We start from the raw sequence: 24,947 nt of genomic DNA on the forward strand, positions 1-24,947 counted from the left end.
TGCTTACCACCCCACCCTCTCCCGCTTCCTAGCCCTGGCATTCCCCTACACTGGGGCATAGAACCTTCACAGGACCAAGGGCCACTACTCTCATTGATGACCGACTTGGCCATCCTCTGCTATACATATGCTGCTGGAGCCATTAGTCCCACCATGTGTACTCCTTGGTTGGTGGTTTAGTCCCTGGGAGCTCTGAGGGTACTAGTTAGTTCATATTGTTGTTCATCCTAAGGGGCTGCAAGCCCTTCAGCTCCTTGGGTCCTTTCTCTAGCTCCTTCATTGGGGACCCTGTACTCAGTCCAATAGATGGCTGTGTGCCTCTACTTCTGTATTAGGTGGGTACTGTCAGAACCTCTTAGGAGATAGCTATATTTAGACTGGCTTGCCCTTCCTTCAGTCCCTGCTCTCTGCAACTCCTTCCATGGGTATTTGGTTCCCCCTTTTAAGAAGGAATGAAATGTCCACCTTTTGGTCTTCTTTCTTCTTGAGTTCCTTGTGTAATGTGGGTTATTCTTCCTGTATTCCAAACTTCTGGGCTAATAACCACTTATCAGTGAGTGCATACTGTGTTTGTTCTTTTGTGATTGGGTTACCTCACTCAGGATGATATTCACCAGATCTTAAACCTGCTGAATGTCATTGGAGTGTTTCAGTGGTTAATGGTTGCATGGCTTGTAGAGGATCTCAAATCCCCCTTTTTCCACCTATCCAAGTACCTCCCTAGATTTCTTAAGCCATACCATAGAAGCAGCATAGGCTAAACATGGGTGGGCCTTCCCATCTGTCTACAGTTTGCCTACCTTTCATTTTTATCATTAGACACTAGATCCTATTCCCTCTTTGCTGTACCTTACATTTTTAAATTTTATTTTTGACAGTTGTGTTTATGTAATGCATGCTGAAGGCTTTCACCCACCCTCTTCTATCTACAGTCTGTCAGCCCCCCTCTTGTCCCACATTGGTATCTATAAGCTTTGTTTTTGGACCCACTGGGTTTTACCATGGACATCTGTAAGAACATGGGGGGTGGATCTGTTCCCTGGAGTTTGGTGGGCTCACTAGTTGCTACACAAATAAAGATGATGACACCCCTTCCCTCCCGCATCTGTCAACAGCCAGTGGAGCTCCAGGTGGGGAGAGGACTTCATTAGCCTCCAGTTTGCTCTTCCAGGCCAAGTCTTGTGCAGACAGCCAGAGTTTCTGTGAGACCACGATTACAATGGTGTAGACATATCCAGAAAGTATGGCCCTCTTCCCTATCATCTGGCGCTTACATGTCTTCCTTTCCTCTTATGTTTCCTGGGCATTGGGGTTGTAATGTGGATGCCCAGTTTGGGACTGAGCACACAGCAGTCTCCTGCTCTTAGCACCCTGAGCAGCCACGAGCCTCTGCCTTCACCTAGACTTGCTGTAAGTAGAGGCTTCTTCATGAAGGCTGAGAGCAGCACTCATCTGTGTATAAGCATAAATATTCAAAAGGCCCTTGTACAGCATGGCATGAGCAGTCAGCAGAGCAGCAGTAGCAATAGGTAGCCTGTCGGGCCTGTGATCTTCCCAGCCATCGTGTTTTGACCACAATTACAGTACCAGGTATGTATTCCTAAACTATAGTGCAGGGTTCAGATCTAGAAAGCCATAGGTTACCCTAACCACATGTGTTCCTCTTGCAGCACTGTCGCTGATTGGTGTCATAAAATGCAAAGTCCATAACTGCATAAACCATTGCTATCTTTTCTTCCTCAGAAGCCCAGGGAGCACTTCTCTGCAATGATAAGGAGGGAGCTTTGAGATCAGTTCTGGCTTGATTTCTCTATATCCTGCAGCCAAAGTGTGTGAAGTCTTTAGCAGTGGGTCTTACCATCAAGTTCTGGTGGGCTGCCAAGAATACTGGCAATACCAATTACTAGCCAGTAACTCATAAAAATAAAAAAAAAAGGACATTTCTACATTATGGCGTTTTTATTTGGTTATGAGAAACATGAGTGCAAAAGTTAGAGTTGGTTATGTACGGTTTCTAAGTGTGGTCTTGTTAATCTTCAAGACTCTAAAGCCAGATACATACCAGTGTCCTGATAGTGAAGGTGACTAGATAGACCTGTATGATGTCTAACTTTTGTATTAAGAACCAATTTGGAATTTGAAGCCACTTTTTTAATAGTAAAGTCTTCTTTCCATATTATTCATGTATGCTCGCTTACTGTGTCAGAACCTAGATAGTTGTGCTTATCTGGTGGCTGTAGGTTAATATGCTGTTCTGAGAATACCTAAGCCAAACAGGTGGCTAAATATCTCCATCAAGCCTTCACTTAGGGTTGTTTTTGCATTTCTCTCTAAACAATGTAAATTTACATTCAGCTTTGCTCATGTTTTGGCTTCCTTTGTTCCCAGGCTTGAGATCATAGAGTTTAAAGGACTTGGCTGGTCACGGGGCTTGTATGTAATACCTGTACTATAGTTCCTTTGTCAGAAGTATAATTAACAATATGATTTATACATCCACTGCCTTCTGGTATTCACAGCACAGTTTGTAAACTTAATTAGTTCTTGGAATAGCAAATGTTTTGGAGATGATAAACATTTTCTCTCTGAATAATGTGCTGAATGGTTATAGATTCATAGAAGTGTGCTCTGTGCTGCGCACATTAGGAAGCTGGTAGGTATACTTCACAGGGCAAGCATCACCTGCAGTGGTGTAGTCTCAGATTATATTGTCTTCCTGTGCCTTTCACAGGGGAAATCAGAAGTTTAGCTCAGATAATTTAGCCTCCAAGAATATTCATTCTGGTTCCATTCCATAGAGAACATCTATGTTAAGGTCATTATATTGATTGCATTTTCCTGAACACTGATGGAAATTGTCACGATATATTGGGGGGGGGGTAGTGACCCATCGCAGTAGTGAGGCAATATTTTGATTACCCTCAGCTCTTCACTTTCAGAGATGTAGATGGGTGAGACTTAGGACAGAAAGAACTCTCTGCAGCTTCTAGAAAAATGCTATAAAAATATGCTGTGTGCCCAGAGACATGTGCTGGGCCCTTTCTATAGTACCTCATCACCATTGATAAGTCACAAATCTTAAAAATAAAAAGAAATTATTTGGCTTTTCAAGAAGTATTGGGCTAGAAGAATCAAATCAGGTCTTTGATGTCAGTAGAAAGGTAAAAATGGCTAGAAGCAAACTAGAGAGTATCCATTCAAAAGACACCTGCTGGGTGGAGAAGAACAGGGGGGGGCGGTTCTTCATGTCAGTACAATGGCACTTGATAACCAGAAAAGAATAGCCAAGATCAGAATTAATGAAATAGAAGTCACTTGTCACTTCATTTCACAGACAGACCTTGTGTCCCTTATTAAACCTTAATGCCTTACATCTGAGCTACTCTCTGTTGTTGAGCAGGGATCCTCAACTTCCCTCTGTTTTTATAGCTATCTGAAAGGCCATTTGCTTTTGGGGGATCTTATGGGAATCTCATTTACTTCTGTCTCCTGCATAGCACCAGTTTTGAAATGCCTAACTTTTTACTGGGATAAGCCTAGATTTCAGACAGTTCTCTCAAGAGTTTTTGTGTGTCTTCTGATGTAGTTGCCCTTATTTTCCTTCACTGTCTTTTATTCACTAATTTCTTGAAGCTATCAACCTGCTCATAACCCCAACTATACAAATCATGACAGTTCTTATTGTTGGCTTGCAGAGGTCATGTTCCTTTCCATTTTGTTTAGAGTCCCAACAGTTACCGGTGACCTCAGCCTCACAAACTACCCAAACCATACCTACACACCCTTAGAAAGCTAGGGCTGCTCTCCTCAGAGGTCTCCGTCCTGCCCTAGGAAAGCCTTTCCCAGATTCTGAGATAACAAATAATGAGTCTTGGTTCCAGCTCCAGAACATGCTCATCAAATTACTTCCCTTTGTTTTCTTGGCTTGCTGCAGTCCCCATGCCTCCATTTCTAAGTGGCTTCAGTATTTTCCAGCTTCACACACCCAGTGCCTTCACATACCTAATCCTTTCTGTTAGATCCTTTCCACGAAAAGCAACTGGCTTACTATCTGCTTACTTGGCTAGATCCTGACTGATAAACCCACTTGGAACTTCACCACTTGGGGTTCACTTCTTCAGGTAGTGGAACTCATCCAGGAATCAGCAGGCTGGATGGAGTCTTACATGCCAAACATCATGCTAGAGGTTCTGGGGAGCCTCAGCAGTCCCAACACCCATGAGCACTGTGCACAAGACATGGTTATAGGCAGACTGACATGGAGCAAGAAGGTAGGGTTTGCAGAACCTCTGCTCACTATTCTACAACAGGGCGCTACTCAGTGGGTGTGTGTGGTCCTTCCTTCTCCCCAGAGCTCTCGGCCACCGGCCCATGAGGACCAAGGAAGCAAAATTAACAGGGTTTTGGACAGCCTATGAGTATGATAGATATGACAGACTTATCTCCTGAGTCAGCTTTAGAGAGGCAGCTCAAGTTTATTTGGGGTAAATGATGCTTATATAAAACTTGGGCAGCAGGCAGGAATGCCCAGGGTAGGCAAAGGTTATTAGCTAAAGGTACTGAGAAACGTCAATATCATGAGGAGGCACTCTAGGAATCTCAGATGCTTGCTGAGAATTGGATCTATAATTTCCCTAAAGGCTATGTGACATTCCTCAGGTAGAAAGTATAGGGGTTTCGGGCTCTCTAGACAAGGTCAGAGACAGAGAAGCCCTGCTGATAAAGGGAGTGTGCCATTTTACACTGAGCTCAGGCTTTCCGATAATGTCAGACTTTTAGCAGGGCCCAAAAGATCTGGAACTAAGAGACACCTGTTTAATAACTGTCACAGGTCTATTTGGGAAACCAAGTGACAAGTGCCCTGTCTTTTGTTAACCTCACTCTTGGCTATTGGTTACTGGCTATCAAGTCTCACCGTTCTACCCAGAAGAGTATGGCTGTTCATTTGCTCTCATCAACTAGCAGGTATCCTTTGATGCATGCTTTCTGTATTTAAGATACAGAGAGTGGTTTTGGACTTAAAAAGATGAATAGCATAGTTGGAAGTCTCTAGGAGCTAGTGAGTGAGACAGACTGTGAAAATGTGTGTAAATCTCAAGGTTGAGAGGAACCGTTACGTCCAGCTTGCTGTCAGCTGATTGACACTTTGCAGAAAGAACATTGCTGAGAGGGTGTCTACACTGGGCTTGGTGAACTTAAAGATTTTAAGGTAGCCACTTCTAGATTAGCCAAAGGCTGTTACGTGTTAGACTCTTCAGGCCTGGAAGTGGGACTGAGATGCCCCTCGCTGTTTCTCCCTTTTGGTCCTGATTCTCCCACACATCTTAACCAAACGTACTTGTGTAAATCTTCATCGTAAGCACTACTGTAAGCACTTTGAGCAATTTCAACTTCTTAACTAGGCACTGCTGACCAGCTTTCCCCTATTATTGCCTGTTCTGTAGAACTTTTTAGGCTCCCCCCCCAAATAGTTTTCCTCTCTAATGAAATTGTGAGACCTCATCTACATTGCACATCTACTTTTGTGGTTTGGCTTTAGTGAGCCAGCTGCTGTCCGTGCTGAACATGGCACCTGTTCTAAAGACACACCTTTGGATCCTGGGCCCTGTTGGTTTTGGAGTGTTTATCTTGGTCACTGGCACATAGATCACTGAATTGTACTTAACATAGCAAATAGACAACAGGCCACCTGCCTAAGTTCATCATTGTTAGCTTTGTGCACTAAAAGCTCTGTATTTCCCCTGGTTCTGAGTTACTTGTCCAGACAGGCCATTGTAAGTAATGGGTGAGTCACATGTCAGCCTTAGAGTAGATTTGGCATGAAAAACCTCTGGGTTGAAATTCACTGAACTAAATAAATCCTTTAAGGTTGAAGGACACAATGAAAACTAATGAGTGTCGTTGTCTGGCCCTGGCAATGCTATTTTCTTTGTAAGAGCTCCAGACAAGCTTCATGTACAACTCAGTTTAGAATATCAAAATGTGTACCTTTTATCATGACACCCCTGAAGGAAATCCCCAGCTTGGTTGTCTACCCTCAATAGAGGCAGGCAGTGTATAAAATGTGTCTGGAGGCCCCCTAGGAGGGGGAACTCTGTCCAGCTTTTGGATACATGTGGAATTGCTCATTTTCAACAGTTGTATACATCTGTAGCAAGATGGATTGTGTTCTCTGAAGCTGCGACTGTTAAAGTATATGATAATTGATTTTTTTATAAGTATGGTAACTTTCTGTTGTGCTTATTAAATCAAATCTGAGGGACAGAACATACATTTACACTGCAGTTGTATTTTGCTATTAAATATTTTATATCCCTTTGGTAATTTTCAGGTGGCTAAGATTAGTGGGCATGATGTGTATTTGACAACAGTGTATGTTTTGTCATAGCATTAAGATGTGTTGGAAGGATGTATGTGTGTGTGTGTGTGTGTGTGTTGTATGTATGTGTGTGTGTGGTATCTCTTAAAGGTTCCTTGGTGCCTTTTGGCTGTCATTGGATGTTTCCTTTGGAATCTAGTTGTAGCTGTGGATCATTATATTTATTTCTCGAATTCAGTTTTAAATAAAAGTGCCCTCTCCAGATCATAACATACAGAAAGCGGCACTTAGTCCCTTCGGCTTCTCTCTGAACGTTTATTTGCCTTTTCCCTTGCCTGTGAGGAGGACAGATTATAGCCCTGACCTAACCGTGTGTGGTAACTAGATGATAAATTCTACTCAGATTTTATTTTGAATTCAGCCACTGTATGTATTATTGTCCATCTAGCCAATAGAAAAATACTCATTTGTAATCTTATTAGATACAAAAGTAATAGAGAATAAAATGCTTGTGCGATATGGTTGTTATAGAATGTTATTAGTACAGTCATATTTCTATCTCCACATGTGATAATGCCAGCGGGATAAATGAGAAAGACATTGAATCTTCACACAAAGGAAATGGGTTTTATAATGAGTGTGGTCTGAACAGAACTAATCTCTTTCGTGGATCATTACTCCACCTAATCATAAAACTTTTTTTAATTCAAATCCTTGCAGGGTTCTAATTGGTGACCTCGGAGCCTGATAATTGTTTAAGATAGCTGGTCCTTTGCAGAGCACTTAATGGTGTTTGCAATTAAAAGTGAGAAATGTGCTTTAACCCCGAGGTACAACTAAAAGGTAGATTTTCTTTTTTCTCAGACTTTAATGGTAATTCTTGCTTTCTCCTGTAAGTTATTGACTGAAATCCTTACTAGCTGGAATTAACCAAACACAGCCTGTGGGTTTCCTGACTGACAAGTGCTTTGGGTTATACTGGAGGTAGTCTTTGGAGCAGTCAAGGGCGGGATTGTTGTGTTCATCAGGTGACAAGCTTTGGCTTTGTTGTCCTTGTCGAGTAGCTCCATCTTTCTCCTTGTCCTTTTTGGTGGTTCTTTAAATCACTGAGTCAATCCCTACTACTGATTCATTCAACAAATACTAATTTTAGACCTTCCTTTTGTTACTGTTGGACATGCAGTGTGTCAACATTAGTACCAATAACATTGCATGTGACCAGAAGCCTGGTCATGCATCCCTCTTCATGTGTACAGTGTCCTTTTTGCTGGGCAATAAACTTAGTCTAAGTCTATTTTGTTTGCTTACTTCGTGGAAGATTTTGTCTCAGAACCATCATATTTGCAGGGTGGTATTTCGTGAAACAGCAGGATTCTGATTCAGACAATGCTACAGGCAGACATAAGCTCTGCTGTTTTCTGTTTGAGGAGCAGGGAAGGCTTAGTTTCTGTTCCCAGCAGTTTGTAAGGACTACAAGAAAACCTGGATTGTCTGGAATGCAGTAATTGCTGAACTTGTTACATTCCTTCTACTAATGTTAGGGTCCACCTCATCTATCATCACTGTTTAGCCATTATTGTTTCAAAATTGCAACCACCATTTTTATTAAAAACTTAGAGTTTGAGGGCCGGAACATGGTAACTTCTGAAGGAAACTTAGATTTCATTGGTGCAGTGAACAAGTGCATCTGTATTTTTCTTTACTGTAATGTGTGTGTGTGTGTATGTGTGTGTATGCGTGTATATATGTGTAAATAACTATAATTAAGAAGAAATTAAGGAGACAATACAAACAATGCCAAGACAAGTGCTGGCAGTGGTGTAGAAACCGTTCACAATCTTGGGGGAAATGTGAATGAAAAGCGTGTAGAGATCTGAACTAAAACTAGGGCTGCCATTGAGCCCCACATCTATATGACAGAAGTACAGGCAGCAAGCAAAAGAGATGTCTACCTTGATGTTTCTCCTAGCACTATATACAGTAGTCAAGATTTGGAGTCAGCTGTCCAATAGCAGATGAATATGAAAAGCACACAAACTGTGTCATGTAGATGACTCAGGGAATACACCCCAGCTCCTTCAGTATCCTCAGACACTGAGGCCATTAGGCAGCAGGAGCCCAGAGCTGAGCTTGCTGGTGTGTCTGAGGAAGCACAGAGGGTGTTTGATTGACTTGGGCAGGCTCCTAATGGCATGTGTTGGCTCTCCCGTTGGAGCAGTGTATGTGTGCTTTTCCAGTGATGGTGCTCTCAGAGCTCAGCTTGTCTCATGTAGGAGCCCAGGGAGGTAGCGTCATCTTAAGTAAGGCTAAGGCTGGCTCCTTGTTGTTGTTGTTCCTCTTCTTCTAATGGAATTAGTAAATCACAGATTAGATATTATGAACAGTTTCTTATATGTGAATCGTTTACTAATAGGTGTGATGATGCCTCTAATGCTGCTGGAGTTATGGTTATATCTATGGAAAGCCCAAGGGCAGTTTCATTAATGTACAGGGTTTGGGGTGCAATCACAAACAGGACAGACAAGTTGAAAACCCCACCAGAAAAAAGGAGATGGAGGGAAAACATGCCTTTTACATTGGGCCTGGTGGTCAGAGAAACAGCTAGGAAGCCCAGAGTGTCACAGAAAGCAAGATTGGCAGTGCCTGGCCTGGGATCTGTGTTCAGAGAGCTCTCAGTGCTAGGCTTCTCTCGTCCTAGGGCAAAGAATTGCCCCAGGGACACGTGACTGGCTGGCAGTACAGAGACAGCTTATTAAGGAAGAGTGAGGTGACACTCTTTTAGTCCCTGTGCCACAGATACAGAGAAAGCAGCTGTGAGTTCAAGGCTAGCCTGGGCTATATATGGCATTTCAGACCAGCCAGAGCACACAGAATGGGGATTCTTTAGTGAGCCGAGGAAAGGACCTCAAAAATACCAGTTAGGAGACCAGTAAGCCCTGTCCCATTTTGCTCTGTTCCTTAGATGAAGCTGAGGCTGTTTTTGATACACTAATCTTGATGTTTCAGTCTCAATCTCTACCTCCTTGCCACACCTGCACAATGCCATGGTGAGTGTCCCCAAATGTAATAATAATCCACAGTACCTTTTCTTTGTACTCATAGCAAATCCACTGGTGAACAGTAATTCCGACGAAGGAAGAAGTGAATGGGGTTAGGTGTAGACAGCCCGGCAGCGGGGTCGCAGGCCTGGGATGTGCAGGGTATCTTAGGCACTCTCTACTGTGCACTAACAGCTGATTCTTCCTATTTTGGCATTGTCTCAGGAGTTACCTGCCTGGGAAGTATTCTATGAATACATCTTAGTGCCCAGTAGTGTACTTGGCTTTTTAAATTACCCATAAGATATGCAATTTATAATTTCATTCTCTTATCCCTTAGATCAATGTGACTGTCGTTTCCTTACGTGTAGGTTTTAACCTTATGTGTTTTCTCTAAAAATATTTCTTCCGATTTATGAATATTAATGTTTCCAAGAGTACTTACTACTTAGAGTGCCACTCTTCCCTCTATGAACAGTGTGTTTATGTGTGTTTATCATGAGCTTCTGCATTCTTACCAGGCAGGGACAGGTGTCTACTCTGCCATGTCATCTCTTTCTTATATTGGAACACTACTTGCAGGATTATGAGCTGAGTGAGTCAATGGAAGTTTTTAACATATTCAAGCCTGGTTTGGATGCAAGTCGTGTTCCTTTAGGCCTGTATTACTTAATTAAAATTATTTGTAATGAAAACATTTATGGAGTTGGAAGTTAAAATTTTCTTTTCAGAGCTGCAGGTGCAACCGCATTGTAGTCATCTGTCGAATAGGATTTCTGGTGGGTGGGGATGCTGTCTGTGGGTCTTTTAAGATCACTCTTAAATCCCACCTGCACTGTACACTTACTTTAAACTGGCTCTCTGAGTGTCAGACTCACACTTCATTCTCCTTACATGAATTCCTCATTTTAGTATAGATTTTTTGATTAACGTTTTGGTTAAAAGCATTGGTTAGGGTGATTGGAAAGGCTGGGTTTCACACTGTTCTTCTTTGTGTAGGTTGATCTGCTTTAGCAAAGGCTCAGTTAGTTTCACTTCAGTTCTTTGTGGTGCTGGCTAATCTGTATTGTTCTTTCATAGGTCTTGGAATTCTTAACACAATACCTTTAATAAAACTACTAAGTCATGACATTTAGAGGAACATTTCATCAGGGGCTACCACCTCCTTATACACGTGCTTAGCTCATTCTAATCTATTTTAAAATCTGTTCAGCCATGTAGAAACCATGCAAGGAACCCTTCCTGGGTGTTTTAGCTTGTATTTTACTTCTGGGAAGAGACACCATGACCAAGGCAACTCTTATAAGGACAATATTTAATTGGGGCTGGCTTATAGGTTCAGAGGTTCAGTCTATTATCATCAAGATAGGAGCATGGCAGCACCCAGGCAGGATGAGCTGAGAGTTCAAATAGTAGAAGACTGGCTTTCAGGTAGCTGGGGCAAGGATCTTAAACCCCATGGCCACAGTGACACATTCTCCCAACAAGACCATGCCTGCTCTAACAAAGCTACATTCCTAGTAGGCCTGGGCCAAGCATATACAAACCATCACACTGTGCTAGGGGCTGGAACACTGGAAAGGTAAAGGAATGGAGTTGTCTGTCTTCCATAGGCACCATTTTTGGGTGGAGCAGAAGACTGTGAACATGGAGTACAGTGACACATCGTCCACAGACCTAGGATCAGGAATGTTTAACATAAGAGTTGATACAGAGCTGTGTTTTTTCAAGAACTGCAAAGTTAAACTAGGAAAAAAAATGCTATTTTCCAAGAATTTCCTGTCTCAGTGGCTACTTTATTTAGCAAATGTGAACTACTTATGTTGAAGTTGCCTGTGTGAAGTTACTGTCATAACTTCTGAAGTGCTTTGTCTGTCATTCCGAAATGACATGTTGAGCCTGTAGGATAGGTGCTGTGGTCTCAGTTTTTCTTCCCTTTCCTGATGGTTAATCAGTGACACAGGGGTAGTAACCCTGCATGCCATATGCTGGTGAATGTGCTGAATTATTTCCTAAGCTCTTTCGAGGAATTGTGTTTCAGTTTCTTCTTGGAGAGTTTGTGTATACATCAGGGTTCTCTAGAAGAACAGAACTTATAGAATGAATCTAATATAATCCCATATATAATAAATTCCATATATATCTATATATCTATATCTATACCTATACCTATACCTATACCTATACCTCTATCTCTATCTCTATCTATATCTATATGTCTATCTCTATCTCTATCTATATCTATATCTATCTCCCATGCGTGTTGCTCAGTCCACAAAGCTGGAGGTCTCAGCTGGTCTTCGGTATACTCTGGAATCCAGAAGAAATAGGCCCGAATACCAGTGAAGGAATGGACTTTACAGTGAGATCAAGAGCAAGCAGGCAAAGCACAAAAGCTTCCTTCTTCCATGTACTTTTTATAGGCTGCTAGCTCAAGGTATAGCCCTGGTTAAAGGTGGATCTTTCTACTTCAATTGAGTTAAAGGCGAATCTTCCTACTTTAGAAAATCTAGATTAAAGTGGTTTTCCTACTTTAAATCATTTAATTAAGAAAAACAGAAAACAACAACAACAAAACACCCTCACAGCTGTGCCCAGCCCCCAGGTTTTAGTTAATTACAGATGTAGTCAAGTTGACAACCAAGAATAGCTACCACAAGTCCACCCCATTTCAACTTGACACAAATTTACTTCTCTTTATACCACGTTTAATTACTAAAAAAAAAAAAAAAATCCAATAACCAGGTCATAATTATTCCTGACATGATACAAAAGACCCACGTACAAACATATTCATTCAATTTTTAACTAGGCCATAGTTACAACTAACATAACTATCCTTCGTACAAGGTACAACCTCAAACATATTATACATTTTTATAATAGGTAGTGATGTCGCTTGAGATGCATTCTTTTTTAGTATCTGCAAATGTAAAATATGATAACAATGTTCTCTTAATTGATGTTACATTACATAATAGAGAAATCAAGGGAATACAAATATCTGTGCAAACACATTTTTGAAAACATAAGACACAAGCATTCATCAGTTATCTTCATTTCTGCAATTGATCACATGGCTTAGCTGGTATTTATAGCTACTTTTCTCTTGTACACATGCTGTATTTCCTCCACCATTAGCAAGTACCTCAGCAGGTCTTGGTTCTTTTCCTGGAGGAGTGGCCCATACCTTCCTTTCTGATGGGTCTGTGCCCTTTGTTATGTTTCCTGGTTTAGGCTCCTGTGGTTTCCCATTGACTTTAATCACAGGACATAGGTAGTACTAAGAGATGCTCTAAAGGATCTCCTGTACTCTAGAAATAACTGTTCTTACCTCTGTTGTGGAGAAACAATCCAATTTCCCCTTAGAAATAGTCTAGATTTATCACCCCTCCTAACACTGTTATTCCTTTCTTAGTCTGTTGATTTAGGGACATCGGAAGCCCAAAGTGACCAGGGAGATGTCTCAGCTTCCAATTCATTGGAATATTTGTTGTGGCTCCTGACAGGAGTGCCCCTTCCTCTGGAACCATACATTCTAGGCCAACAGAACTTAGGGTGGATGGAACAGTACACAAGCATTTTCCTAGTGGGCTGCTAGGGGTGAGACAGTGAGTGGAACTCTTTGCTTTTCTACCCCTTGATTCCTGGACCCACAGATGCTAGGTATGTGAGAAACCATAACATGCCATATATCACCATCTGAAGAACCCTGACAGCCCTTCAGGCTGCTGGCATCTAACTGGTGCCATACCTGTGTCTTCAAAAGGCCATTCCATCTTTCTATTAGGCCTGCTGTTTCAGGATGCTGAGTGTCATAGAAATACCAGTGGATTCCACGATTGTGGGCTCATTGTTGCACTACTGTGGCTGTGAAGTTCCTTGGTAAAAAGCAATTCTGTGTGGAATACCATGATGGTGGTTAAGGCATTCTGTAAGTCCACAGATAGTCGTTTGGGCAGAAGCATTACGTGCAGGAAAGACAAACCCATAACCAGAGTAAGTGTCTACTCCAGTAAGAACAAAGTATTAATACTTTCCATGAAAAAAAATGGTTCAGTGTAGTCAACCTGTCACCTGGTCACCAGAATCAGCATCGATTCCAGACCGGTATCCAGTAGACCCCAGCAAGTCTGATTGTTCCCTTCACTGAGTTAGTTACCCTTGTAAGGACATAGGTCACTTTGGAGAAAGACTGGGGAAAGGTTTACAATAGGAATGAAAAAGGCAAACAAAAACCTCTTAGGTGTTTTATCAAGGTCCAACTGACAACCAAGAAGAGCCACCACAGGTCATCAATCCCTAGGTATGAATTTAACACTCAGCATTGGATTCGAGGGGTTTGGAGTTCAGAGATGGTTCCTGTTTGCCATCACTCTTTCTGTTGTGGCTGCTGAGCCGCAGGATTGATTTTTGCTTTTCCTTAAAATGGCAACATTGTTCCGTTCCATTGTGGGTGAACCACACAGAGCAGCAAGTCCTTTCCGAGTGAATCCCTTCCACCTTTGGCATGCGTATGACTGTATGTCCCTACCTCTTTTAGTGCCATGGCTGCTTCTGTTACATTTCTTGTCTTCACTTCATTCTGTAGGGTACTTTGCCAGTTGAGGAATCTTTCTTTGCCTTTTCATTTGGGCTTGGGTCTTGATCAATTCTTGACGGCACACCGAATTTCTTTAGCTCCACTTGGAAACCTCACAGGCAGTCACTGTCATTGAGGTTTTGTCATTCCAAGCTTCTCCTGACAGGGAGACAGGACTCCTCACAGAGAAACCTCATTGCGGCACAGGAAAGGCACAGGAAAGGAGGAGAAGCAGATGTGTCTGTGTTCACAGGGCCTGGGGACACTTGGAGGTTACAGCTCTGAGAACACTGTTCATCTCATTTCAAATGAGAAAGAGATTGTTAGTTGTTGACAGTAGCTGATGTTGTGAGGTAAGTGCACTAGAGAACACACAGCTACTCATAAAGCCTAATAGGACATGTGTATTGCAGGCTCTTGGCTGTGTGGGGAGCTTGCCTAAAGTGTGTAGCCCTGGGCCTCACTGCTCTGTCTTTTATTCACAAAAAGTGCATCCTGGTTGTTGCAGTGTAGTTTTCCAGCAGCAGAACTACAGAAGCCAAAGGACAGGGTTTGTACATTTAGGGTCTTTTACACTAGGGACTTTCCGGGAACCATTTGACTGAGCTTGTCTTCCTGTTTTGTCAGGTGTTCTAGTCGGCATTCTGGGTTTCAAGGACTCAATGATGCTTCTCAGACACCATAGGTTCTGCTAAGGTCTAGGGGCCTATGGCTCTTGAGATATGGCAGAAACAGACCAGTCAAGTAAAGATGGACGTATGTCACATTACAGCAAGGGTGAATATTGAGGACATTGTAGTGCATGGCACACACAAATCACAACAGGATGCTCCTATGTGTTCGCACACTAGTGAGACAATAGAGGAAAAGGGCCTACAGGGAATTGTTGTTAGACAGGTGTAGTGTTTCATCTTTGCCAGAGGAGGGAAAATTTATGTGTTCTGTAACAGTGAGAATGTACTTCACAAGATTGAGCTGCACACTCACAAGTGGAATGCTTAAGTGGATAAAACCCATGTGTGTTCTTTAAATTAAAGAGAAAAAGAAAAGGCTTTGCCTCCACGGCTAGGTCATCTGCATTGGATTCCTGATTTCCCCTTCATTAGCCTGTTTTTGACAGGCTCTCTAAGCATGGGGATCCTCCTCTGTAAAGTGATGTAGGAGATGAAAAGTTTCTAGAATGGAAAGAGAACCCACAGACGCATGCATGATGAACCATTGTCCCCAAAGTCATAATAATCAAGTTGCCATTGCTCAAATGGCACTCACCACTTCATGGTTTCCTCTTGTCTTTGCTGTGTGGCACTGTGTATACTGAGCCCAAATGGGGCTTTGTTAGGAGCCACCAGACTCTTTCCAGAGTCCTTTCTTACATGTCTGCTGCATTCTGTCTTCCCTGCCACTCTGTCCCTCAGAGGCGGGTGTGTCCTCTGGGGTCTTGTCATGCTCATAACCATACGTTTTCCATAACCACCAGTGTAAGATGGGCAGTAGGGAGAAGGACATCTGAGTGTTTGATTTCTCTGTTCTTCTCCCTGTGGTGTGCCTGAGTTGGACTGCCAGTCTCTGTGGAAGCTTCTCTCTGATGCTTCACTCATAGTATCTCTTCTCGTGTCCCCTACCCTGTCTCTGTTCCTGTCTCCCTCAGTTCCAAGTCTTTCTCTGACCCTTCCCTGCCCTTGCACCCTCATTCCTCTTCCTTCTTAATCCGATCCCTTTATTAAAATTATTTTTTAGTTCTATGTTTATCCATACCTTTGTTGGAATTTTTGAAAAGATTTAGCTTGAGTTTATGTGTTTGGGTGTTTTGCATGTATGTGTCTAAGTGCACTGAGTGTACGCCCAGTGCCCCATAGATGCCTGAAGAGGGTGGGAGTTCCCTCTGAACTTGAAATAATGAATGGATGTGAGCTACCTTGCAGGAGCTGAGAACCCAACCCAGGTTCCCCACAAGAACAGCAAATGCTCTTAAATACTGAGTCATCTCTTCTGCTTTTGTGGCTAGCCCTTTAAAAACCATTCAGATGACTCTAATTTATCTGTTTCTTTCTGGAGTCCCATTTTGAAGGTCAGTTACTTAACAAGAAAGTAGCTCCAGGAAGGCCAAGTTGTAGTGTGAGAGCTTCAAGCTAATGGATTTTGTATGAAAGTGTAAGTTCTGAATGCTCTCAGCCCAGGAACTCATGGCCTCCTTAATACTTGCCTTCCCATGCTATCTTATAACAACAGTTTCTAACCCAGGCTCTCATACACACACACACACACACACACACAGAGAGAGAGAGAGAGAGAGAGAGAGAGAGAGAGAGAGAGAGAGAGAGAGAGAGAGAGAGAGAGAGAGAGAGGAGACAAGATTCATTTGGTTCATTCTTCTGTCAATAAAAGCATGAGAATGACCTTTGTTGATACAGGGGAGGCCTGTATTTCTGAGTTCTGAAATTATTATAGCAGATTGTGACAAACACCCCTCTCAGATGTGGGGATGGAGTGGGAACAAGCTGCTGAGGCGCAGTACATAGGTGCAGGTGATGCTTAGATGTTGTGTCCTCTCTCCATTCTTTGCAAGTCACCTGCAAGGCACTGCGGAAGAGTAGGCATGAGGAAGTACTGGGGAATAGTCTGCAGGCTAAGGCAGACTTCAAATACAAGAGGTGACAGCTGAGGAATCACGAAAGAACAATGTGCAGGGACTTGAAGGTTGCCTTACAGAAAGTGGAATTTCTGTTAGCCATAGTGCATAGAGTTTCATTATAGAAAACAAGGGTAGACACACAGTACTCCAATGTGTTGTAGTACAGGAAACAGGCTGACTCAGCGAGTGGTCCTGGTGGTACACCACAGAGCAGGATGGAGGGGAGGCAGAGTATGGAGGTATCCCCGAGAGGTGATTTCAACAGTATATTCAGCATTAGGTTCTGTGCTTCTCTGAATATGGCAGTTACCTCATTGGCAGCTCTCCCCTCAGTCCTCTGTCCACTCTTAAATGAACCAAAGTCAGATCCCATTTGCTACTCATTCCAAGAGTTAGCTTATCCCTTTTCCATGTCTTTATCCACTGTATCGCTCAACCTGTCTGTGTTCCACTTTGTATGCACTGCCCAATTCTCTCTTCTCTGAGATGCTTCTGCTGCCTCAGCAGATTCTTAGTGCAACCCCCTGTCTGTTACTGAACTGTCACCATTTCATCTGGACGTGAGAAGCCTGTCTGCCTTGGCATGCGTTTGCCCTCCTTTCCCTTCTGCATGGAACAAAGGGCCCTACCTCCCCACTTTCATCTGTCCATCCTTCCCTGGGGCCAACCAACAAGATCTAGCATCTCTTTATTGCCTCTGTGATGGCAAGATTTTGGGACATTAAAAGAGATGCTATGAGACCTTAGGGTTCTCACTGTGTAGATGAGCGGTCCTGCAGAAGTGTTTTTCAAGGCCTCCTCCCCTTGCTTAGAAATCCACATTCATTTGACTGTAGTTCCTGTCCCAAATCTTTTAAGTATTGGGCTTGGATTTTGCAGCTTTTTAAGTAATCTTGTATATTCCAAAGCTGTTAACTAACCCCATTGTGTAGCATTTTGTGCATCATATTACGTTTGTCTCTTTGCCTCGCTTTCTAGATTCTGTCCTGGTGCATAGTACATCTCAGAACTAAATAGACTTTAGATACATGCTAGTTAGTGTTCTCGGTTCAGGTGACTGTAGCTCAGTGAATACTACTGATTCTCAGAGGATTTTGCATGTAGTTTGCAATGTGTATTTAACTGAGATGTACTGCAGGTGAATGGCCCATCATAGTTTCAGTGAAAAAGGTCAGGAAAGGACCAAGTGAGCTGTGTCTTAAGAGAGCACAACTTTTACACTCCGAGCCAATGTGTAAAACTTCTGTGTGGCCAAAATTTATTTATAAAAAAAAAGTCTTTAAACCAATTTTCTGAAACTTAAATTTTATACCTTAATTGATAATAATAGTCATATAATTAAAAAAATTCGAAAACTATTCACTTCCCCTCCTTGTCAGCAAGTTACACTGGTTACCATTTTCGTATTTACTGCAGGGAGATCATGTATGCATAGTCACAGTGAGTGCATAATACAAATAATAAGATAGCTGATGTCTGTGATAGTTCACACACACACACACACACACACACACACACACACACATCGTATTTTACAGGATCTCTTGAAAACATCAGATGACTCATAATCACCCATCATACATATAATAAAACCTGTAGATGCTGGCCTGCAGAGATGAGATAGTTCAGTAAAGTGATTGCCATGTAAATGTGAGGGCCAGAGTTCAATCTCCAGAAACTTGTGTAAATGCTAGGTAGGTGTTAGCAGCCCACGTTAGTTCCAGCCACAGAGGCAGAGGTGGGATCCCAGAGCAGCCTGGCTAAGCAAGACTAGCAATATCAGTGAGTTCTGGGTTTGATTGAGACACCTTGCTTCAGTGACTAAGTCATGGAGGGGAGCAGGCTATTTAGGATGATTTCCTATACTAACTTAACCTCCACGAGTGCTTTCAAACACATGAGCATGTACACCCGCCCACACCTATGCTTGTACTCACGCAGAAGCATACATACATACATACATACATACATGCATCCGTACTACTCACAAACATAGGAAGAAAAATGGGGAAAGATCCAGTTGTTTTAAAGGAAATTGTAGTTTACCTCATCTGCTGACTTCTGTGTCAAAGATTATTTTGAATTACTACATAGCTAATAAAAGATGGGATTTATTTTCTTTTATTAACTAAAGCTGAAGTCTTATACTCAGTGAAGCAACTGACTTGAGACTTATTGCTGTTTTGTTTTTTAATTTTTTACTTTGATATCTTTAACCATATATACAATTGTGATCATATCCTCCTCCAGTTCCCCCAGGTTCCCAACATGTCCCTCCCAACTCTATGACCCTTTTTTCTCTTTTTAAAAAATAATCTTCTAAGTCCAATTAATGTTGCCTGTAAGTGCATGGGCGTGGGACATGCACTGGCGTGGTCAGCCTACCAGAGGTCACACCCCAAGAATGATTCTCCCTTCTCCAGCTTCTATAAACTGCAGCTGGCTTCTCCATTAGGAAGCAGGTCTTATGTGCTCCTCCCCCCATTCATATTGAACTCTGGCTTGTTCTGTACAGTAACTGCAGCTGCTTCGAGCTCATGAGTGCAATAGCCGTGTCGTGTCCAGGGGACTGCATTTCACAGCACTTCTTTCCGGCTTGCTTCTTCCAGGCTTTCTGCCTCATCTTCTAAGAGTCATGGAGAGTGGGGGTGGTGTTTAATAAACAAGGCCTGCTTTTAGCTGAATATTCAGTCTCCTATGTCAATCCTGTGCTGCCCAATTAAAAAAAGAAAGCAGCTAGGGCCTATTTAAAAGGAAGGTTGACTGCATGGCCATTTAGAAAACCGACAGCAGGTTTTACCCTAGGATGTGTTACCATCCTCCCAAGTCCCCTCCCTTTAGACAAGGATTATAAAACCATACCAGGCATAAAGTTCCCTCCTGTTGAGCAGAAGAAGCCAGAGAGCAGATGACTATTCTATGACAGTCACTCCCCTTCTGCACAGGTGACACATATCTTCCTGGCTGGTTGGTACTGCAGCCTGCGAGGTCCATTGCTGGGTAAGACCATTGATGTCTTTTCTCTCCCAGCAGCCTAACGAGAGCTTGGCAGTAGGGAGGACGATCCTTCATAGGGTTTCAGTTGATTTACGTCCTTGACCAACATGGGTGGTGTCTTCAGCAGCTCTGTGGTTATGGTGGGTACCAAGAGCAATGGTGTAGCCTGTGTTCTTTTGGAGACCTCTGGGGAGGCATCCTGTGCCTGGCACTGCAGTTTTTAATAGCTATGTTTTCTGGATTGAATTTCTACTTAAAAAGCAAACAAAAAAAAGCACATTTTGAAATTGTCCTACCTTCTAGTAGTTTCCATAGATTTTTTTCATACAACCTTAGTCTTGGTTTTAACCCATCTCCTCTTCTCCCCCAGCCCTTTTATACTTATACCTTTGACCCCTGCTATGGCACCCTCCTCCTTCATAGGTTACCTGCTCTACTCTTTCCTCCAATTACATTTTGATTGGGTTGCACACTACGTTTCCATATACCCTTCTCCTAGGTCACCCCAAAGGTCTCAGTGCTTGTTACTGAAGACTAAAATTAATTAATCACACTCTTATTATGCCATTGATCCTGAAATTTTCCAAATTTGGATTTAATTATGTAAAATGCTGAATGTTTCCCACCTTTCAGAGTCTTCCCTTCTCTGTTTTCCTCCACCACCTGTCTTGTTTCTGTTGTATTTCTTGACACTATCAGACCTCTACTCTCAGCAGATGCTCAGTGATCCTGTCAAGGTAGAGTTAGAGCAAGACCTGCACCTACGTCCTCCTCAGGACAGAGAGAGAGAGACATAGACAGTGTGTGTGTGTGTGTGTGTGTGTGTGTGTGTGTGTGTGTGTGTGTGCATTAAACAAGCACAATGATATATGAGGTCCCCATCTGTACACTCAGGTGACCGCTGGTTCTTTGTTTCTCTTGGCCTCGTGTCTTGTACTTGCTATGGAGAGAGCCCATAATACCTGCTTGTGAAAGCGCCAGACTGTGCCTCTTGTACACAGCAAGTACTGTTGACAGTACGCAAACGACTAGAAATACATGTGATGTCCAGTTTCTGAAACTTACAGGTGGCAGGTGGCAGGCAGGAGATGTTTATAGAAGTAGGCTTTACAGGAGGGAAACTGGGGCTCTGGTGAGAGATGCTACCTCCGGTTTTCCTACTTACAGTAATAGAGTTGTCTCTTTACGTGCTCTGTGAGGGCCAAGCCAGGAGGGATTAATTTTCTTGTTCCTGTTACTTCCCCGAGGAAGGAGAATCAGTGAGTTTCAGATGAACCTTGAAAAAGGATGAGATCATTCTGGCATCACAGGCAAATGGGGTGCATTGCCGCAGACACTGTGTTAACTTACAGTGGAGGGTGCTATGTGAGGAGGTGGACTGCAGCTGGGAGCCCACTGACAGCCGGCCATCTATGTTTGTCAAGCCAACTTAGAGCCGATTTTTAAAGATTACAAAAAATTGAAATAAAAACATAATTACATTATTACATTATTTCCTCCTTCTAACGTCTCTCCTGTCCCCCTGCTCTTCAGATAAGTGTCTTGGAGCCAATTCTTGATAGGACGAGCTGTAGAACGCCAGGCAAGAGCAGTGAGTAGGTAGCATACTGGTGCTGTGTAATGCTGTATTGAGACTAGGACAGGGGAGATGATAGTGATGGTGATGATGATGGTGATAGTGATGGTGGTGGTGGTGGTGATGATGATGATGATGATGATGATGATGATGATGATGATGATTTAATTTGTGGTTGTCTACTTTACCTTCGTTAGCTGAGGGCTGCCTTGAGAGCCATACTTTGTGCATTTTTCATTTATGAAGATTTCCTTGGTAAAATAGGTCTGTCATTACTAGAAAAAAACATGCATTAGCATTAACAGTCTTCATTTGAGTTCCTTCCACAATAGAGCTAGCCTGCCTCCACACCTGCAGTTCTGAGTCACATGCTTCATGAATATCTTTTTGCCTCCACAGAAATAGAAAAGTTTCAAAAGGGAGAAGGCAAGGATGACGAGAAGTACATTGATGTGGTGATAAACAAGAACATGAAGCTGGGACAGAAAGTGCTGATCCCTGTAAAGCAGTTTCCCAAGGTAAGGTGCGAGCAGTGCATTGCCGTTCCCCTGAGCTCGGGAGCAGACGCTGGAGTTAGGGGCTCTGGCCTTCACACACTTGAAGCTAATTAAAACTTTTTTGGTGAATGGAGTGATTTGAATCTTTTGTTTGACTACAGAATAAATTGTAGAGTCACAAGAAATATATTTATATCATACTAGCCATGTGCATAGCCTGCCTTTCTCTAAGGTTTCCTCGTTTAAAATGAGTGGCTCAGAACTGAAATTGTTTATGTGAGATGCATAGAACAACATTGGGTGTGTGCATGTGGGTGCTAGAGAAACCCCCGTTCCAGGTGTCTGTCTGTGGTTTAGGCAGACAATGCTGTCTCTATACCATTGTTCATTTCTCTGTATTGCAGTCTTCGCCACCCAGTGTCCCAGAGCTAGTTCAGGTGGTTTCCAGTTAGGTGTTCTACATGACATTGTATGAGTGCTTTGTTACATTTTGTGACAGGTAGTCTCATTGGTCAAATGCCAAGTATTAAAATTAAGCTATGTTCAATTTTTCAAAGAATTCCTGTTCTTTTTTTTCCTCTTTTCCCCCAAAGTGATTGCACACCCTCATGTGTCCAGTGTTTGGATTGGGTCTGCCAGTGCTACATCTCTTCTGTAGTATGTCCCACTCTCCTGGTTTTGTTATTATTACGCATCATATTATATTGGTCTTTTCTTATGTTGTTAGCTTACATTTCCCTGATGAGTAACCGTGTATATTTGTATATTTGTGTCTGCTGTTGTAAAGGTCACAACATTTTTGACCCACTTATGTCTTGGTTACATGTGTGTTGATGGCTGACTGGGAGGACTATAGCATGGTCTAAGTACAAGTCCTTTGTAAAGCTTGCATTCGGAAGTATTTAGCTCAGTCTTTGGCTTACTGTACTTTGGTGGAATCTTACTTTGAGGAGTCTTTAATTTTTTAAATATTCTGTTTTATAGTTATATCCTTCAATAAACTTAAATATTGATCATTCTCAAAAATATTAAAATCATTAATAAATTGTAAATACATTCTTCTTTTCTTCTAAGAATGTCTTATCATTTTAGCTTTCACATTAAGGGTAGTGGTGCATCTCAAATGGGATTCGTAAATTGTAAGTTAGAGGTTAAATGTGCCCTCCAGGATTCCCTCTGATGGAAACTTACCCCTCAACTTTCCTGTCAACCACATTTGGAGGTAGGACCTTTGGAAGGTGCTAGAATTAGACAGTTCATGAAGGGGAGCCTCATTGATGGAGGTGCTGCTTGTAAAAGGCGGATGACTCAAGGGATACTGTGTTTGTGCTTAAGTATGAGGCCTTTGTTCAGATCTCCAGCCCCCATGTAAAGGCTGGCATAGTGGCACACTTTGCAACTTTATCAAGTTGGTTGGGTAGATACAGGAAGTCAGCCAATCTAGCCAAAATAATGAGTTATGGATTCTTGAAGAGATCCTGTCTCAAAAACTAAGTGGAAAGCAACTGAGGAAGACAACAGACATTAATCACTGCCCAGAGCCCTGTGAACATCTGACTTACACACATACTGAAATAAAATAAGAAGTAAATGAGGAGGAAGAGCAACCTAAACGAGTGTGCTTGCTCTCTGTGTAGGATGTTGGCAGCCATGTTGAACAGAAGCATGAAGTCCCTCAAAACAATAAGGTGACCATTCTCCAGTGCAAAGCCACACTCCCAAGAATATTTCAGCAGTACAAATTGGTTTTCAAGAGTTTTTAATTAGCAGGGGAGAAGGTACACACACAAAGATGGTTGGGTAGGCTTGGAATGTGGATTAATTAAAACAAAACAAAACAGAAACCTCAAAATTGGAAATTCTGGTACTCTGCTCTTAGATGGCTCAGCCTACAGAGCGGTTAGCCAGTCAACTTCCACTCATTGTAGGTTACCTCAGTTGAAGTATGCTGTTTTAGCAACAGAAGACGGAATGAGGCAAAAGTCAACCTTGGTTTTGCTTTTCCCATTGGGATTTGATGCTTTCTGTCCTTGGATTCATTCAGCACTTTTAATGGAAGTCAAATGGTTGAGGAAGTGAGGTTTATGTATGAGTGCTTCATTGTGTTCCATTGATGTATTTATGGATCCTTGTGCCAGGATCACAGTTTTGTTTACTGAAGCTTTTTATGGAGAGCCATGAATTTAAAATTGCTCCAGTTTTGACCTTCTTTTTCGAGACTACCTATGTATTCTGGATCTTTTACAATTCCATATAAATTTACGAATTCATTCACGGATCTCTACACAGTGACCTGCTGTGCTCTGGCCGCACTTGGCTTGTGTCTGTCGGTGGCTGTGGGTACTGTGCCCTCTTCCCAGCTCTTACTCTGCCATGTCTGGGTGTGGGATGGCTGTCTGTTTCTGTGGAGATGCTTAGCTTCTTCTCAGCAGCATCGCTTACCTTCCTGGTACATGTCATCTGTGCCTGTCTGAATGTTCATGATTATTCACTATCAGAAATTGGATTTTTAAGCTATTTATTGTCTGAGTTTGTAGCACACCGTTTGTTATCTTTATCTTCCATTTCTTCTTTCTTTTGCTATATTACCAGTTTTATTAAGTTGTTTGATAGGTCTGTTAGGACCTCTGTTTACACAATCACACCGTCTGTATAAGCAGCTTTACTTCTTCTGTATTTATATTTCTCAACACAGGCGGTGGGATAGGAACCCTTACTTCTCAAAAAGAAACGTGTCATTCTTTTTATCTCTCATCATTGCTTTACGTTTATTGGTGAAGTTTGTAAGAGCACATGAATATGAGCTTTTAATATCATGTTCTTCTCCCAGTCAGTCTTCTGTTGCACGCACCTGCCTCTGATGTTTGGGTATAATCAGGACAGAACTCAGATGTTCCTGTTGAGCTCTGCCTGCTGCACCTGTTACGTACTTTTGTCATGGGTGACTTTTTTTTATTTTTTATAAAAAAAGTCCATTTTTTATAATTCAGGAAGATTACCTAATAAGCAGATTAAGACATTATTTCTTAAGAAAATAATATTAGTAATAAAATAAAATAATAATGGTAGTCTGTATGATTTTTTTTTGCTTAGACTTGTGAATTGTCAAAACTTGCAGTCTAATTACTGTTAACCCACAAATACAAACTGTGCTAAAGTTAAAAAATATGGATGATCACGCTGGGCAGTGGTGGCGCATGCCTTTAATCCCAGCACTTGGGAGCCATAGGCAGGCAGATTTCTGAGTTTGAGGCTAGCCTGGTCTATAGGGTGAGTTCCAGAGAAACTCTGTCTCGAAAAAGACAA

The 24,947-nt window shown here is 42.2% G+C and overlaps 1 protein-coding gene across 2 annotated transcripts in view; it reads left to right on the top strand.

Annotated features, from left to right (window-relative positions):
* Nucleotides 1-24,947, top strand: part of Khdrbs3 (KH RNA binding domain containing, signal transduction associated 3) — a 158,966-nt gene that overhangs the window by 37,782 nt on the left and 96,237 nt on the right. For both annotated transcript variants that reach the window (XM_031359407.1, XM_031359408.1), the window contains one exon: nucleotides 21,544-21,662. In XM_031359407.1, coding sequence (XP_031215267.1) covers nucleotides 21,544-21,662 — 119 coding nt within the window. The remainder of the gene's footprint in view (nucleotides 1-21,543; nucleotides 21,663-24,947) is intronic.

This window comes from Mastomys coucha, unplaced genomic scaffold (genome assembly GCF_008632895.1).
Source record: "Mastomys coucha isolate ucsf_1 unplaced genomic scaffold, UCSF_Mcou_1 pScaffold7, whole genome shotgun sequence".
In the NCBI taxonomy this organism is placed as follows: domain Eukaryota; kingdom Metazoa; phylum Chordata; class Mammalia; order Rodentia; family Muridae; genus Mastomys; species Mastomys coucha.